This window comes from Urocampus carinirostris, chromosome 18, assembly GCF_059441175.1.
Source record: "Urocampus carinirostris isolate Australia breed hairy pipefish chromosome 18, RoL_Ucar_1.0, whole genome shotgun sequence".
Taxonomy (NCBI): Eukaryota; Metazoa; Chordata; class Actinopteri; order Syngnathiformes; family Syngnathidae; genus Urocampus; species Urocampus carinirostris.
This window is the reverse complement of record NC_142366.1, coordinates 10,285,995-10,302,083: the sequence shown is the minus strand read 5'-3', so window position 1 is coordinate 10,302,083 and position 16,089 is coordinate 10,285,995. Positions and strand designations below refer to the sequence as shown.

Genomic DNA, 16,089 nt, shown 5'->3' with positions numbered 1-16,089 from the left:
GATGTATGAACGAAGATTTTATGGAAGCCACTCCTGCTATATAATGGTGATTTTTTTTTTCCCCCCAAACTGAAATCATTCCCAGAGGCCTAATACTGATGGAAAAAAAACGTATTTATACGTTTTGGCGCTCAGGTACAATGCTTCTGAAGACGTTTTTATACATTATGGCACTGACTGAAATAACTGGTAGCCTAGCCCTTTGTAGTAATCTGTAAAGTAGCTTTCAAATATTTAACAGTAAATGTGTCATGGGTGTGAACTAGATGTATTAAACATTTCCCTGCAGCGATTTTACTAGTACAGAACCTTATACATATCTGTCGAAGCATTTGTGCGTGTCGTGGAAAGTACCTAGGTGAAATGAGTGTGTTTTAAGGAGGTTACTGGGGCACATTCTTCGAGGAAGTTTTAAAAAATGGAGTTTGGATGATGCAACACGACGCTTCTGTTTCAGACGCGAGACAAGCTCCTCCTGTTGGGCTTGGCCAGGGAGGGGAAAGCAAAAGCAATGGGGAGCTAGAAAGGAGGAAAAAGCAGCACAGCTGGCAAGACAAATACACCCTCTCTCTGCGCTCTTCGACGTGGCAAGATGGAGCAAGCGTTGGCACCTTTGCGGGAAGCTGTGCGGGAGCAGGTGACTACGATTTTGGGCGGGAGGAAAATAAATCTCCGGTGACGCTTTTTATTCGACACGTTTTCAACCTAAGGCCGCGAATACGTTTCCTCTTTTACTTCTAAAACTTTCAAGATAAAATCAACCATATTGGTCATTACCTTTAATACCGATTATCATTCAAGTCCCACGTTGAAATTGGTTTAAGTGAGTTTACTTAACACTGGTTTGAAAAGGGGGCGGGACGTTTAGCTCGCGTGGATGTATTTTGATTTAAGAAATCTCCCTAAAATCATTTTTATCCAAATTTACTATAATAAATAACTGCATTTTAAAAAAATTCTTGCACCTAAGGTGTTGTATTTACCCTTAAAGGGGAAGTGTGTAATATTTAGTGCCTCCTACTGGCCAAAAACCTTTCATTCAGTCAAGAAACAATGATTTGAACATTATGCAAAAATAAATGAACTATCATCCATTTTAAATATTATTTAAAAAAATCATAGGTCGAGAAATTTGTATTTCTTTTTCATAGTGGAATCCACTAGGTATTTAGAGGTCGCCACCATGTTTGTCATTTATGCTGTGCTCTGTGGCACTAGTTTTCATTCACATTAGACAACAGTGCCATCTAGTGGGCAAATATTACACACTGGGGCTTTAAGTAAAGCAAATCCCCAGGGTACAACATTAACTGCTTTGTCTTTAAAGTCTTTTTCACATGTTTTACCCTAGAGTGCTATTTCTAATCTCTCATATCGTTGATATAAACAACATTAAACCCAATTCTATTCTAATCGGATCTGAGTGTCGTTAAGTAAATTGTCGTATGTCGGGGGATGGAAACCTATGGTAATTAGCTGGTGTGTTTCGAACCCCAGCTACCTCAAATAAAAAACATTAAAGTAACCAAATATTATATAGTAAGTACTATTTATTTGTATTATACATGTATATGATTCTATAGCATTTAAATTAACATGCTTTTAAAGAAAGACCAGATTTTATTTACTCTTGACATTATGTGATTTGAGCTGGTACAGTGGGGTTAGTGGGTGGATGCAGAGGGGGTAGGAGACTGCAGATTCAAATTAAATCAGATGCTTAAACTTCCACTTGTGAGGAATGTCATGATTTCACAAAACTTTGTTGCTTTACTTGCCTCCTTACTCTTAATAATTGTCCCGATTGTCCATCTGTTACGGCCATATTCCTCCGTGTTATATGTCAAAGTGTCCTCGGGCACGACACTGAATCCCTAATGCCCACGATAGCAGGTAGTTGCCTTGCATGGCTGACGCTGCTATCGGTTAGTTAGTGTGTAAAATGGCAAAGTGTGAAGCACATTGTAACGCGCTTTGGGAGGTCTTCATTGACTTGAAAAGAGCTATATAAATGCACACCATTCCATTCCATGAGAGTAGCAATCTGCGTGCCTTATTTGTATATCTTAGTTATTGCAAGCTTCATTTCCATGGTTATCACATTTTGATTCTCATTTTAGCATCAGTGCTAGCCAGCGGTGGAACCCTTTAATTCCTAATGAAATTCTCATCACTGTCCACTAAAAAGAGAAGTTATGAAAATGTCTTAAGGTGCTATACTCTGAAAATTCATAGGACTAGTACATTTCTTTAAAAAAATAGCAAAATACCCCTTTATAATTTGATTTACTGTATACTGGCTGGCTGTGATTGAACTACAATGTTAAATCCATGGTTTAATCAAGGAATATTAGCCTGCTCAAAAGAAGAGTTTAATATTGATAAAAAATAGGCCTATTGAAAAGCATGAAGTGTAACCTAAACTCAAATGGTAGGTAAAGTATACATTTTGCTTCTGTAAATATTCATTTTGCACAAAAAATATTGTAGATGAATCAAGCCCATTACACTATTAGTTCATGCATGTTGTCAAAATGTCTATCTTTGATCCTTTTTGTTAGCAAAGTCTTTTATTGAAAGCAGATTTACAACACGTTACAAAAAGCTCTTTCTCCTGTTACCCTAAAATAATGGATACCATGTGTCCAGGGTGAGCTGGTGGCGCGGCTGAAAGAAAAAGAAGCCCCCGAGCTGGAAATCAACCAAGCCGTCACCGAACTGAAAGCCCGGAAGCGGACTCTCGAAATGAAGGTGCAGCTTTGATTCTTTGCCTCGCTGCACCCCCACTTTCACTTTTCTTTACTCTTGTTTAAAGTTCACATCCTGCTCAGAGACACAATGAAAGTGAAAGTCTCGAATTGTGCCCTGACAGGAGCTGTCCCTGCAGCCCAAAGACGACATTGTTGATAGGGTAAAGATGGACGACGCCTTAAAGAGGAGGTTCTTCTACGATCAGTCTTTTGCCATTTATGGAGGTGAGAAATAAGTAATTCCAAGAAATAATTAGGAGTTTCCACATCAAGCATCCATTGAAAAAATAAAAATAAGATAACTGACCCAATCAAAGATGGAAAATTGTATGTTTTTATCCCGTAAAATTCAAACTAGGGCAGCACGGCGGCGCAGTGGTTAGCGCGTGTGCGGCACAGTTCTAAGGTCTTGGGAACCTCCTGCGTGGGTTCAAATCGCTTGCGTGGGTTTCCTCCGGGCACTCCGGTTTCCTCCCACATTCCAAAGACATGCATTTCAGGTTAATTGGCCGGTCCAAATTGTCCCTAGGTGTGAATGAGCAAGCGAGTTGTCTGTCCCTGTGTGCCCTGTGATTGGCTGGCAACCAGTTCAGGGTGTCCCCTGCCCACTGCCCGATGATTGCTGGGATCAACCGCGACCCTACTGAGGATAAGCGGTGCAGCTAATGAGAGATGAGATTCAAACTATAGAGCACACCTGATTATAAGCCGCACACAGTTAATTTTTAAAGGAAAAATAATTTTCTACGTATATAGTCCGCACTTGACTATAAGCCGCATGTGCCCACATTGAAACATGAGATATTGACAAAGACGATAAACAGAAATCATTTTAATAATATTCGGTACCTCAACCCCTCCTTAACGCGCCGCAGGACTTTTGATGAACAAATACGTGTCCGTACAATGTCACAAGTCACTTAAAAGTGTATTGCCGCATATCGTTGGAAATCTTCAAGATATTATTTGATATATGACCATTTTGAAATATACTCTTCAGAAAAACATCTCGATCAGTCTGAATCAAGATACCCGAAAACTATAAAGCCATCGTAACTCACCAGTACGTCCCCTGTCCGTCTTCTACTTCTTTGAATGTCTAGAAAAATGGCTTCATTACATTAAGGACAACCCATAGAATCCATTTTCTCCAAAACACACAATAATTCTGACAGATAAATAGGAATCTGCCTTAAGCATTTCTGCTTTGTTGAACGTTGCTTCTTGTAATCGTTCGGTTCCCCACATTATTTTCGTTTACAAATAAAAAGACTCGTTAAATGACTCCAAATATGTTAGTGTGCGCTCCCCTTCCGATTGACACCTTTTCCATGATGAGGGTCTGTTCATGTTAATTTTATTCATGCACAAAGCACGAAGTTACATTAAACTTGCGTCTTGCTCGACTTATATATATACCACCTGTCTCACTCTTACCTTTACTGCTTGGGCGCCCCTGGCTGCCTTTAGGAAAAATGCATAAATTAGCAGCATCAATGCATAAGCCGCAGGAATAAAGCCTTGGGGGGGGAAATGTCGTGGCTTACAGTCCGAATTTTATAGTAGTCAATTTAATAAAAACGTTCTTCACTTTTTTCAAAATGTGGTTTTGTTCCTGTAGTGCCGAACATCAAAAGTTCCCCGGTTTGAGACTGGGTGTAAAAGTTGTTGGCCTGGAGAGGGATGGGTACCAGCAGGTTATTCTTGACCAAGACACACCACAAGAAATGGTGCCCCTATGACCTTAGTAGTTAAGGGATACACCCTAACCAACCCCATTACCATGGTCTATTTTAAGGAGACAGGAATATTTGTAATATTTTTTTTTTGAGATTTTGGATGATTTTTTTGGAAGACCCGAGAAACGTTTTATAAACAAAAATTCTGTTCCTAGAGAAAAATAAGGTGAATAGGACAGAGGTCAGCAACGTGGTGGATACTGAAACTATTGAAAAGCTCATTAGTGTTGAGTCATTGTCATTTTCTAAAAATTTGATGACTAACTAGTATGAGACATCATTAACATGATCTGTGTCATTAAATATATGATAAAAACTTCAACATTTTTTAAATTAGTCTTTTATTTATATATGTTAATTACTCAGCGCATTTACACAAGGCAGATGTTTTAACTCGGCGGGCCGTCAGAATGTTGATAAAAAAAGACTTGTCTCCATGATGTCACCAGTCACCAAAGTATGTCATGCCACATATTATTCGAAAACTTAAACTCTTGGGATTCAAGAAATGAACCATTTTAAATATACTCATCAGAGAAAAATCCCGATCAGTCTGAAAGAATGTATCCAAAAAGTATAAAAAGGGGATAGCTCACCCAAAAGTCTTGTAATATTCCACTCATGAAATGATTCCCTGTAAATAGAGTGTGGTTACATTCACGAAAGTCCAGTGAATCCAACACTGTAAAATATTTACTTTAAAACACACGTTGATGCCGAAAGAAAAGAAAAAAATACGCCTAAAATCATTCCTGCATTGTTTGACGATCTAAAAATGCATTGTCACGAGGCGTGGTGGAGTGGAAGGGGTGACCGGACCAGAACGGAGGCAGAAAGGGAGAACTCAATTGCGTAACGATCCAAAACTTTTATTCACCAAAATAAAAGTTGTCCAAAACTCTGGGACATGACAAAACAAACAGTTGTTTCTTCCAACTCAACTAAACAGGACAAGGCATAACAGAACGGACAATGTTTTAAACTAAAACAGGATAAGGCATAACAGACCGGGGAATGTGTAATGAGCCAGCGCCCGCCAAACCCACAACCCAGCCTTAAGTAGCAGACCAGCAATCAGCTGATCTGCTACAGCTTGAGTTCGGGGGCGCGGCAGACTGGTCGCCACGGCGACCGTGACAGAGCCCCCCCTTTAAGGGACAGCTTCTGAGGTCCCCAAAAAAGGAAAAAAAAAAAATACTACCTCATGCCCCGGAATGATTCGACGCTCGGCAGGGTTGGGGGGGTCCGGCAGGCAAACTGGACCGGCAAACACAGAGGACAGACGGAATCGGAACCGGCAAACACGGAGGACAGACGGAATCAGAACCGGAAAACACAGAGGACAGACGGAATCAGAACCGGCAAACACAGAGGACAGACGGAATCAGAACCGGCAAACACAGAGGACAGACGGAATCAGAACCGGCAAACACAGAGGACAGACGGAATCAGAACCGGCAAACACAGAGGACAGACGGAATCAGAACCGGCAAACACAGAGGACAGACGGAATCAGAACCGGCAAACACAGAGGACAGACGGAATCAGAACCGGCAAACACAGAGGACAGACGGAATCAGAACCGGCAAACACAGAGGACAGACGGAATCAGAACCGGCAAACACAGAGGACAGACGGAATCAGAACCGGCAAACACAGAGGACAGACGGAATCAGAACCGGCAACACAGAGAACAGACGGAATCAGAACCGGCAAACACAGAGGACAGACTGAATCAGAACCGGCAAACACAGAGGACAGACGGAATCAGAACCGGCAAACACAGAGGACAGACGGAATCAGAACCGGCAAACACAGAGGACAGACGGAATCAGAACCGGCAAACACAGAGGACAGAGTCGGACTGGCAGGCAGCAGAGTCGGACTGGCAGGCAGCAGAGTCGGACTGGCAGGCAGCAGAGTCGGACTGGCAGGCAGCAGAGTCGGACTGGCAGGCAGCAGAGACGGACTGGCAGGCAGCAGAGTCGGACTGGCAGGCAGCGGAGTCGGAGTCGGCCCGGCAGGCAGCGGAGTAGGAGTCGGCCCGGCGGGCAGCGGAGTCGGAGTCGGCCCGGCGGGCAGCGGAGTCGGAGTCGGCCCGGCGGGCAGCGGAGTCGGAGTCGGCCCGACGGGCAGCGGAGTCGGAGTCGGACTGGCACGCAGGGGAGACGGAATAGCAGGCAATCGGCACGGGAGTCGGGCAGGCAGGCATGAGAGTCGAACAGGCAGGCGTCAATTCTTCCCGGGACCCCATTCGAGGCACAGCAATGGCCACGATGGGCGGGGCCGTGGTTCGAACGGGCTGGGAAGGTTACCTCAGTGGGCGCTTGCCAAACTGCGTTCTCCAGCTCTCCCCAAGTCGCGCTGGGATCGTTCGCTGAGTTCTTGTCGTGGCTGGCTCATTCTGTCACGAGGCGTGGTGGAGTGGAAGGGGTGACCGGACCGGAACGGAGGCAGGAGGCAGGAAGGGAGAACTCAATTGCGTAACGATCCAAAACTTTTATTCACCAAAATAAAAGTTGTCCCAAACTCTGGGACATGACAAAACAAACAGTTGTTTCTTCCAACTCAACTAAACAGGACAAGGCATAACAGAACGGACAATGTTTTAAACTAAAACAGGACAAGGCATAACAGACCGGGGAATGTGTAATGAGCCAGCCCCCGCCAAACCCACAACCCAGCCTTAAGTAGCAGACCAGCAATCAGCTGATCTGCTACAGCTTGAGTTCGGGGGCGCGGCAGACTGGTCGCCACGGCGACCGTGACATGCATATCAAACTGGTAGCATTTTGTGTTGATTAGTCACAAAAAAAATGAGGCCAGAGCTGAAATAGAACATGGGAATGTTAGAAAAATAAATAAATAAATAAACCAGAATAAAGTCACCTTTTTAGAACTAATTTAATGAATTTATCTTTTACATTTGTGTCATAAGACCTAATATGATGTCCTGTTAAGTGTATTGCTGTCATCATTTTTTTTTAAATGACACGAAGTTTTGTCTTTGGCACTGAGCGAGGTAAATTAAAACAACATTTAAATATGTATATATTTATTTTCAGGTGTTGCCGGCCTGTACGACTTTGGGCCAGTGGGCTGTGCACTGAAGAACAACATCCTGCAGGTGTGGAGGCAGCATTTCATCCAGGAGGAGCAAATCCTGGAAATCGACTGCACCATGCTTACCCCTGAGCCTGTCCTCAAGTGAGCACACCCTCACATTCAAAATAAAATGCGACCATCATCAATGCTTGAAATTTCTCAATCAGGACATCAGGGCACGTGGATAAATTCGCCGATTACATGGTAAAGGACGCCAAGACGGGAGAATGTTTCCGTGCCGACCACCTCCTTAAAGGTGATTATGCCCTCAACAAACCCACAGGTTTGGTGGGACTGGAATTTGCTGGGAAAGTTAAGCTCAGGAATATTCAGCAAATACTTAGTCTTTATTTAGCCCTTCTTGTCCCCCTTGCATTTTATTTTTTTGCCTTGAACACCCAGAAATGTGAGTGATCATGTATCTCGAAATCCGTCCACAGCACACCTGAAGAAAGTAATGTCCAACGAGACATGTACCCCCGACAAAGTTGCAGAGATGGAGGACGTGATCACGCAGGTAGGATTGTGTCGCAATTATGTCATATCTCATCATATCCCGTCTACTATGTTTCATTTGTCTTATGTGGTCATGTGCCAGATGGACAACTACACCCAAAAAGAGCTGGGAAATTTGTTTGTCAAGTACAACGTTAAGTCTCCCTCAACAGGAAATGACCTCACAGCCCCCATCTCCTTTAACCTCATGTTCCAGACCTCCATCGGGCCAGGGGGGAACACTCCTGGGTAATCTAACAATTTGTACAACTATTGTTACATACTGTTGTGAACTTGTACCAGTAATTTCTTTAGATGCCACAAATGGTTGGATAATTGTGACAGAACTTATGTTTGCGAGAAAAACATCGAGATACTTAAGAAATATTGAAAGTTTGCTTTTCTATGCCCACAATCTTTAATGATAACCTTAACTTGAATTCCATAATAATTAGTGAAATTATTACTTTCTATTGTAGTACTATGGAATATAGGAGCAGCACGTATGTCTCATCTCTCATCTCATTAGCTACACCGCTTATCCTCAGTAGGGTCGCAGGGGTGCTGGAGCCCATTCCAGCAATCATCGGGCAGTGGGCAGGGGACACCCTGAACTGGTTGCCAGCCAATCGCAGGGCACACAGGGACAGACAACTCACTCGCTCATTCACACCTAGGGACAATTTGGACCTGCCAATTCACCTGAAAATGCATGTTTTTGGAATGTGGGAGGAAACCGGAGTGCCCGGATGAAACCCACGCAAGCACGGGGAGAACATACAAACTCCGCAAAGGAAGTCTGGAGCTGGATTTGAACCCACGCAGGAGGTTCCCAAGACATGAACTGTGCCGCACATGCGCTAACCACTGCGCCGCCGCAGCACGTATGTAGTAAAGTATATTGTGGAACTGTCACTGTTACTTTCTACATACTATTATCATTATTTTTCTACTACTATTGAACTGCTACTACTTTTGGTGCTACTGTAAAAACATAATAACCAAAAATAGGTACATGAAATTGCCCAATACACACATTTGCATTGTTTAGTGCATGTTGTCATTTCATTGTACACAAAATCCCAACGAGTTTAAACATATGCCCAAATTTCAGGGTTTTCTTGAATTAAAAACACATGTTTGGGGGGTTGTTTTGTTGATAATTACCAACTTTTATTATTATTATTGTTTAACAAAATTATTTTTTTAGATGTGGGTTTTTAAATAAATATTATATGGAAATTCACAGAGAATTGTATGTTTTTATCAAAATAAGAATTTTGCAAGTTTCTTTAAACAAAATAATCCATTTTAAGATGCAATAAACCCCGTACAATTCTTTATTACTGTAAAATAACCTAAGCATCCCATTGGTCTAAATTGGTTTTATTTTTTTGTACATTATTTGAGAGTACCTAGTATTGCTGCACCACTACCTTAATCACTGCAACTGCTATTTCTATTCATTGCCGTTAGTAATTAAACTGCTATAACGACTAACCCCTGTTATTATAACTCAAATTTGAAATTCTGATTGACTGCCGGGTTGCTCAAACGATTCATTTGTCCAGCTACCTGAGACCCGAAACCGCTCAGGGAATGTTCCTCAACTTCAAGCGACTGCTGGAGTTTAACCAGGGAAAATTGCCCTTTGGTGCCGCTCAGATCGGAAACTCCTTCAGGAACGAAATCTCTCCTCGCTCTGGTCTCATCCGCGTCAGGTCCTGAGATTTTATTTGAAATCTGTAGAATTTTCGAATCGGTAGAGTCAAACTCTCCTTTCCGCTGCAGAGAGTTCACTATGGCCGAGATTGAGCACTTTGTGGACCCTAATGAGAAGGTCCACCCTAAGTTCTCCAACGTGGCCAACCTAAACATCCTCCTGTACTCCTCCAAGGCACAGACCAGCGGCCAGTCGGTGCAGGTCATGAGGCTAGGAGATGCAGTGGAAAAGGTAGCCTTAACATGCCATTCTGGATTTATAGGATTGAATAAATATCATTTCATTATGCAGGGCATCATCAATAACTCGGTCCTGGGCTACTTCATCGGCAGGATCTACTTGTACCTTCTCAAAGTTGGCCTCAGCAAAGACAAAGTGCGCTTCCGTCAGCACATGGAAAACGAGATGGCGCATTACGCCTGCGACTGCTGGGACGCTGAGTCCAAAACCTCTTATGTGAGTTCTACAATTTCATCTACAACTTTTTCTTCACGCTATTTATATGTATGTAAAAAAAATTTCTCCTAGGGCTGGATCGAGATTGTCGGATGTGCCGACCGCTCCTGCTATGACCTTTCGTGTCACTCCAGGGCCACCAAGGTGCCCCTGGTGGCAGAGAAGCCCCTTAAAGAGCCCATATCCAATGTTCACAGTTAGAATTGGTTAGAATTTTCAGTGTGTCCAAGTTATGTCCCAGGGGCATTGTGATGCCCGCTGATTATCATTATACACCAAAATTGATACCCCAAAAATTGTTTAATTTACAGAATTTCATTCACTGCCTGGCCAGCAAAACTGACAATTGAAATCTCTTGTTGTCAACGGGAGTGAATGATATAAACATCCATAGGTGCAAAACACTTTATAACATGAAAAAAATGCTCAAAAAGTACAAAAGCTATGTTGGTATTTGGAAAACATAACACAGCAACATAATCTCAACAAATTTAGGGGTGCTTAGTAAAAAAGGGTGGCCCTTGGAAAGCTTTCTGACCTGATTTGGGAGTATTTTGTTCCTTAACGGGATCAACACAAGGTGGTCAATGTGGTGAAATTCGAGCCCAACAGAAGCGTCATCGGTGCTGCGTACAAAAAGGATGCCAAGCTCATCTTCGAGTACCTGGATGCGTGTGACCAATGCTTTATTGACGATCAGGAGAAGCTTCTTAACCAAAAAGGGTAATGCACTCTATAATAGGTTATAATAACCCAAATTGGCTCCAAACGGATGTATATGTGAGAAATATCATATATCTTGTGCAGAGAATTCAGCCTGTCAACAGAAGGCAAAACGTTTAAGCTTTCTAAAGACATGGTCTCCGTCAAAAGATTCCAGAAAACATTACACGGTAAGAATATTGAAAATATGTGAAATATGAGTTTTAGTTTTATTTCTTTGTGTTCATTTTTTTCTCGCAGTTGAAGAAATTGTCCCCAACGTCATCGAGCCTTCTTTCGGCATTGGCAGGATCATGTACTCCATTTTCGAGCACTGCTTTCACACACGGGAAGGGGACGAACAGAGGACGGTAAGGAATGCAAAGAGGGTTTTTTTTTTGGCCTTTTTCCTTGGTTTCAATCATCTCATTTGATTGATTTGCTTTTCAGTACTTCAGTTTTCCTGCACCCGTCTCCCCGTACAAATGTTGCATCCTTCCCTTGAGCCAAAACCAAGAGTTTACACCATTCGTACAAAAACTATGTGAGTATAATTAATAAAAGCCTTTGGCTTTAACCTGTCATCCGTTTTTTCTGTTCAGGGGATTTGTTCATTCTGTGATGTGACATTTGTTGAAACAAGACTGAAAATAAAAAGTAAACAAGAAAAATAGAAAAATACAAATAAACTCATCTGTCTAAATAGTTTTCGCTGGCTGGCAACCAGTTAAGTGTGTCCCCTGCCCACTGCCCAAGCTGGCATGGGCTCCAACACCCCCACGACCCGACTTGAGGATAAGCGGTGCAGATAATGGATGGATAATAATAATATGATATGTAATAATCATTTATTTTGATAACATATAAAAATCATATTGAATTATTTGTTGTTTAATGTAATTTTTTATATACGGTATATTTTAGTATAGTATATTTTTAGTCACCTTCGGTGGCAGTCGATGACCACCGCATTCCCCCAATTTTTTTTTTAAATTACTTATTACTTATTTTCAAGATGGGGGGCACATGCTGGTGCAGCAGCTAATGCCTCTCCCTAGTTTTAAATTTCTTACCCTTTTCTCATTTATTCTACTTTCCCTTTTGGATACATGCTTAATTAATAATGCCTACAGTCGCCAAGAACTAATTGACCTTGGACTGAGGCTGGATTACAACTTTTTTGTTTATTATTGTTTTGAGGCACAATTTTTTTCTCATTCACAAATATTGCACTATTGTTACAACAACTCTAAGCACTACGTTGTAAATATTTTTTTCCCTGCCCTTTGTCACAATATTTTTCTCCTTTTTTCTCTTTTAAATCTTTCTTACATGTTTCCCCAAGAGTGCCATGTCCAATCTTGTTGCATGCAATGTTTACCAACGAAGATATCTATGACATGAAGACAATTCGATTCAATACTTGAATCCATCATCTGCTTTATTTTTCATTTAAACCAGCTGAGGCGTTGACCAGGATGGGCGTGTCCCACAAGGTGGATGATTCCTCGGGCTCCATCGGGAGGCGCTACGCCCGTTCCGACGAAATCGGCGTGGCCTTCGGCGTAACAGTTGACTTCGACACAGTCAACAAGGCGCCGCACACCGCCACTTTGAGGGATCGAGACTCCATGAGGCAAATCCGCCTCGAGGTATTGCAAGTTTGGAGTTTTTGATGTTTTTCCCGTCATTGGCATTCAATTTAGGGTTCATATGGGTGCTTGAAATCCTTGAAAATGCATGAATTATAATGTTATGTTTTCAAGGATTGAAAAGCACTTGAAATTTGGGTTAAGTGCCGGTAAATGCTTGGAATTGTTGCCATGTTTCTATGAAATGAAATGAAATGATCTGCATTTATATAGTGCTTTTCAAGTCAATGAAGACTTCGCAAAGCGCAGTACAATGTGCTTCACATTTACCCATTCACCCACACTCACACACCAATAGCGGCCGTGCAGCCATGCAAGGCGCCAACCTGCTTATTGGGGGCATTAGGGGTTCAGTGTCTTACCTAAGGACACTTCGACATGTAACACAAGAGAAGCCGGGATTTGAACTGTGATCTCTTGATCCCAAGACGAGTGCTCTACCTCCTGAGCTACTCTAGACAAGACTGCTTAAAATTGATGCCCACACTGCTCTCTGGTGACTTCGCTTTGCCACTGCAGTTCTTCCCTCTTTTTTTTTTCAAAGGTGGGGTATGTAGTTTGAGGGGTTCTGAAAAAGTTAAAATTGAATTGACTTAATATATATATATATATATATATATATATATATAAAATATATACATATATTCCCACTGTACCTATAGGCTTTTATCTTGGCATGGGGGAGTAGAGTGATTTCAAGCGCATGCTCACGGTTTTCTTTTTTTCAATGATGAAAATGGTAAAAGTAAGAAAAAGACTGTTTCAAATACAGTTCAAGTGCCAACCCAAAAATAAAAAATGATAGCAAAAAAAAGTTCGATCGAACACGTCTAGTAAAGTTACCGTACTTCCACGCCCAACAAAAAGTCATGACAGATGCTGCAATTATGATTTCAGCCAGAAGATTAAGTTTGTCAATTTGACTATTTGAAATAACGGACACCACCTTTAACGGCCGCTGGCATTAGTTTGTATGGCTTTGTCCTACGAAGTTTGCCATGGTTTGCGACCAAGAGGACAGGTGCATGCTACACATAAACAGTGCCCCATGAAATGTGGATTAGTGCTACGTATCAATTATGGACATTTATAATGGGCCATGCAAAAAATGAAGGTAGCATTTCCCAGTGAATTGTAATGGGAAAAACTTCCTACAACGGAAATCTTAAGCTACCTATTAGTGTCAATTATACCCAACACCATTATGGGCAGATATTTGTCTAGATTTGTTCAGATCCACAAATAAATTTTCAATTTTCTCTAGATCTAAAAATCATATGTTATGATAAATGCACAAGGGAGAATAAAAATCACACTTGTAAATTGCAGATATATCTTTGGATCTCCCAAATATATCACTCACACCGGATTTCTTCTTTTAAAAGGAGTGGATAAATTAAAAAATTGTCTTTGAAAGTCCCCAAAAAGTACTTGAAATTGGTGTACGGTCCCCGTTGAATGCATGCAAGCATTAGCGACTGCGAAAAATGTATCCATCCATCCATTATCTGCAACGCTTATCCTCAGTAGAGTCGCGGGGGTTCTGGAGCCCAGCTATGTTCGGCCAGTGGGCAGGGGACACCCTGAACTGGTTGCCAGCCAGTCGCAGGGCACACAGAGACAGACAACCATTGACTCGCTCATTCACACCTAGGAACAATTTGGACCAGCCAATTAACTTGACCAGCATGTTTTTGGAATGTGGGAGGAAACCTTGAGTGCCCGGAGGAAACCCACGCAGGCACAAGGAGAACATGCAAACTCCACACAGGGAGGTTGCGGTAGCTGGACTTCAACCCTGAACCTCTGCACTGTGGGGCTACCCTGAAAAACATATATTTAATTTTGTTCCCCAGGTGGATGCTTTGCCAGGGGTGATTTGTTCACTGGCCAACGGCGTCTCCACTTGGTCCCAGTTGGAGGTACAGTACCCCATTTTCGAGGGACAGGAGACCAGCAAGAAGGAATGAGCAGCAACCGAAGAATTCTTCTCAAGGAGCCAAGTAGAATGTTTTTGTATCCAAGAGCGTCCCCCGTGGCGCATTACATTTTGTGAACTCCCAGCAGAAAACTGCAGCAGCACCTGTTGCCATGGACACATCCAAACTATATTTGCACACTTGTAATAAATGACTTATGGTTCTTTTTTGACCACTGTTTGCGTGGTGCATCTATTCTGACCTTATTGTGTGACACGCATGTGCGGAATGCTGAGCACGGACGTGGCTCAAAATTGCATCAAGCTTATTGTCGCGAAACAGCTGTGGGCATTAGGAACATGGAAAATAGCACAGCATCCATTTTCTTTCTATTTTTACTTAACGTGTGTGTAAAAAAAGCAAAATACAAACCTCATTAAACTATAGGTACATATCTTTGTTGTTTAAATTTTAAAAATATATCGCACACAGTGGTAATTGTCAGTAATTCTGTTTATATTTCAGTTTGTGAGTTATTCATGACATCATACTTTTTATATACATTAAAAAAATATTATCGTAATAAAATATATTTATACAAATCTTACTATTTTACTTAAGTTAATTAAACAGCAAAATATACTCATGGAAATATATTTAAATGTGAATAAAAATTAATTATGAAGTAATTACCGTGCATGAATATTTGGCAATATAATTTTGAATTAATGACATAAAAACGTTTTAAGTATGAAATAATAAAACATTTATAGGAATATTTTGAATTTTGAATATTTTGAATGAATGAAATATTCAAGTCCAGTCATGTTTTTTATATAGCAACTGAAATAACACATATTTATAGGAAATCATAAAATTGCCTTTATATAAATATTTTTAAAAAGTAGACAACTGAAATAAAATATAGAAACATGTCATATAGCTTTTCACCCCTAATCACAAAAAGTCTCGGGGGGCTGCACAGACCACCCTTTCAATACATAAATTCATCCATCCATCTTCTGCACCGCTTATCTTCAGTAGGATCACGGGGGTGCTGGAGCGCATCCCATCTATCTTTGGGCAGTGGGCAGGGGACACCCTGAACTGGTTGCCAGCCAGTCGCAGGGCACACAGAGACGTATAACGCACTCGCTCATTCACACCTAGGAACAATTTAGACTGGCAAAATAACCTGACATGCATGTTTTTGGAATGCAGGAGTGCACGAATGAAACCCACATGCAAACTCCGCAAGGGGACGTTGCGGTAGTTTGAATCGAACCCTGGTCTTCCACACCATGGGGAGCACGCTAGCAATCCAACTGCCATGCCTCCCTTCAAATAAATAGGTTCATTTTAGCTAAATCAATGAATACTTTTATCAAGTTTTCAAATTTGCTTTATTAACATTTGCAGTTTTCCACTAAGGACACTTGCTAAGTTTGGCTGTTGGACAATGAATTAACTTTTCTTGTTTCATTTCAATGTTACAATTTCTAGTTATTCATAGTAAAAACAATAACAGTACTTTGATTGTTATATTCT

At 41.5% G+C, this 16,089-nt stretch overlaps 1 protein-coding gene across 1 annotated transcript; it reads left to right on the top strand.

Annotated features, from left to right (window-relative positions):
- The first annotated feature begins 450 nt into the window (after positions 1 to 450).
- On the top strand, positions 451 to 14,770 carry LOC148348333 (glycine--tRNA ligase-like). The gene is made up of 17 exons (XM_088322113.1): positions 451 to 637; positions 2,650 to 2,751; positions 2,873 to 2,975; positions 7,555 to 7,696; positions 7,762 to 7,850; positions 8,035 to 8,111; positions 8,193 to 8,338; positions 9,661 to 9,810; positions 9,881 to 10,043; positions 10,104 to 10,268; positions 10,341 to 10,449; positions 10,847 to 10,991; positions 11,076 to 11,161; positions 11,232 to 11,341; positions 11,421 to 11,514; positions 12,432 to 12,622; positions 14,479 to 14,770. The coding sequence occupies exons 1-17, from the start codon at positions 593 to 595 to the stop codon at positions 14,590 to 14,592; spliced, it is 2,031 nt and encodes a 676-aa protein (XP_088178239.1). The 5' UTR covers positions 451 to 592; the 3' UTR covers positions 14,593 to 14,770.
- The last annotated feature ends 1,319 nt before the right edge of the window (positions 14,771 to 16,089 follow it).

Bases quoted from the DNA above. Each gene is read 5' to 3' on its own strand.
- LOC148348333 (XM_088322113.1), top strand. From the start codon at position 593: ATGGAGCAAGCGTTGGCACCTTTGCGGGAAGCTGTGCGGGAGCAG. The intron at 2,976-7,554 runs GTGAGAAATAAG...ATTTATTTTCAG, and splicing joins GTCTTTTGCCATTTATGGAG to GTGTTGCCGGCCTGTACGAC. The intron at 11,342-11,420 runs GTAAGGAATGCA...TTTGCTTTTCAG, and splicing joins AAGGGGACGAACAGAGGACG to TACTTCAGTTTTCCTGCACC.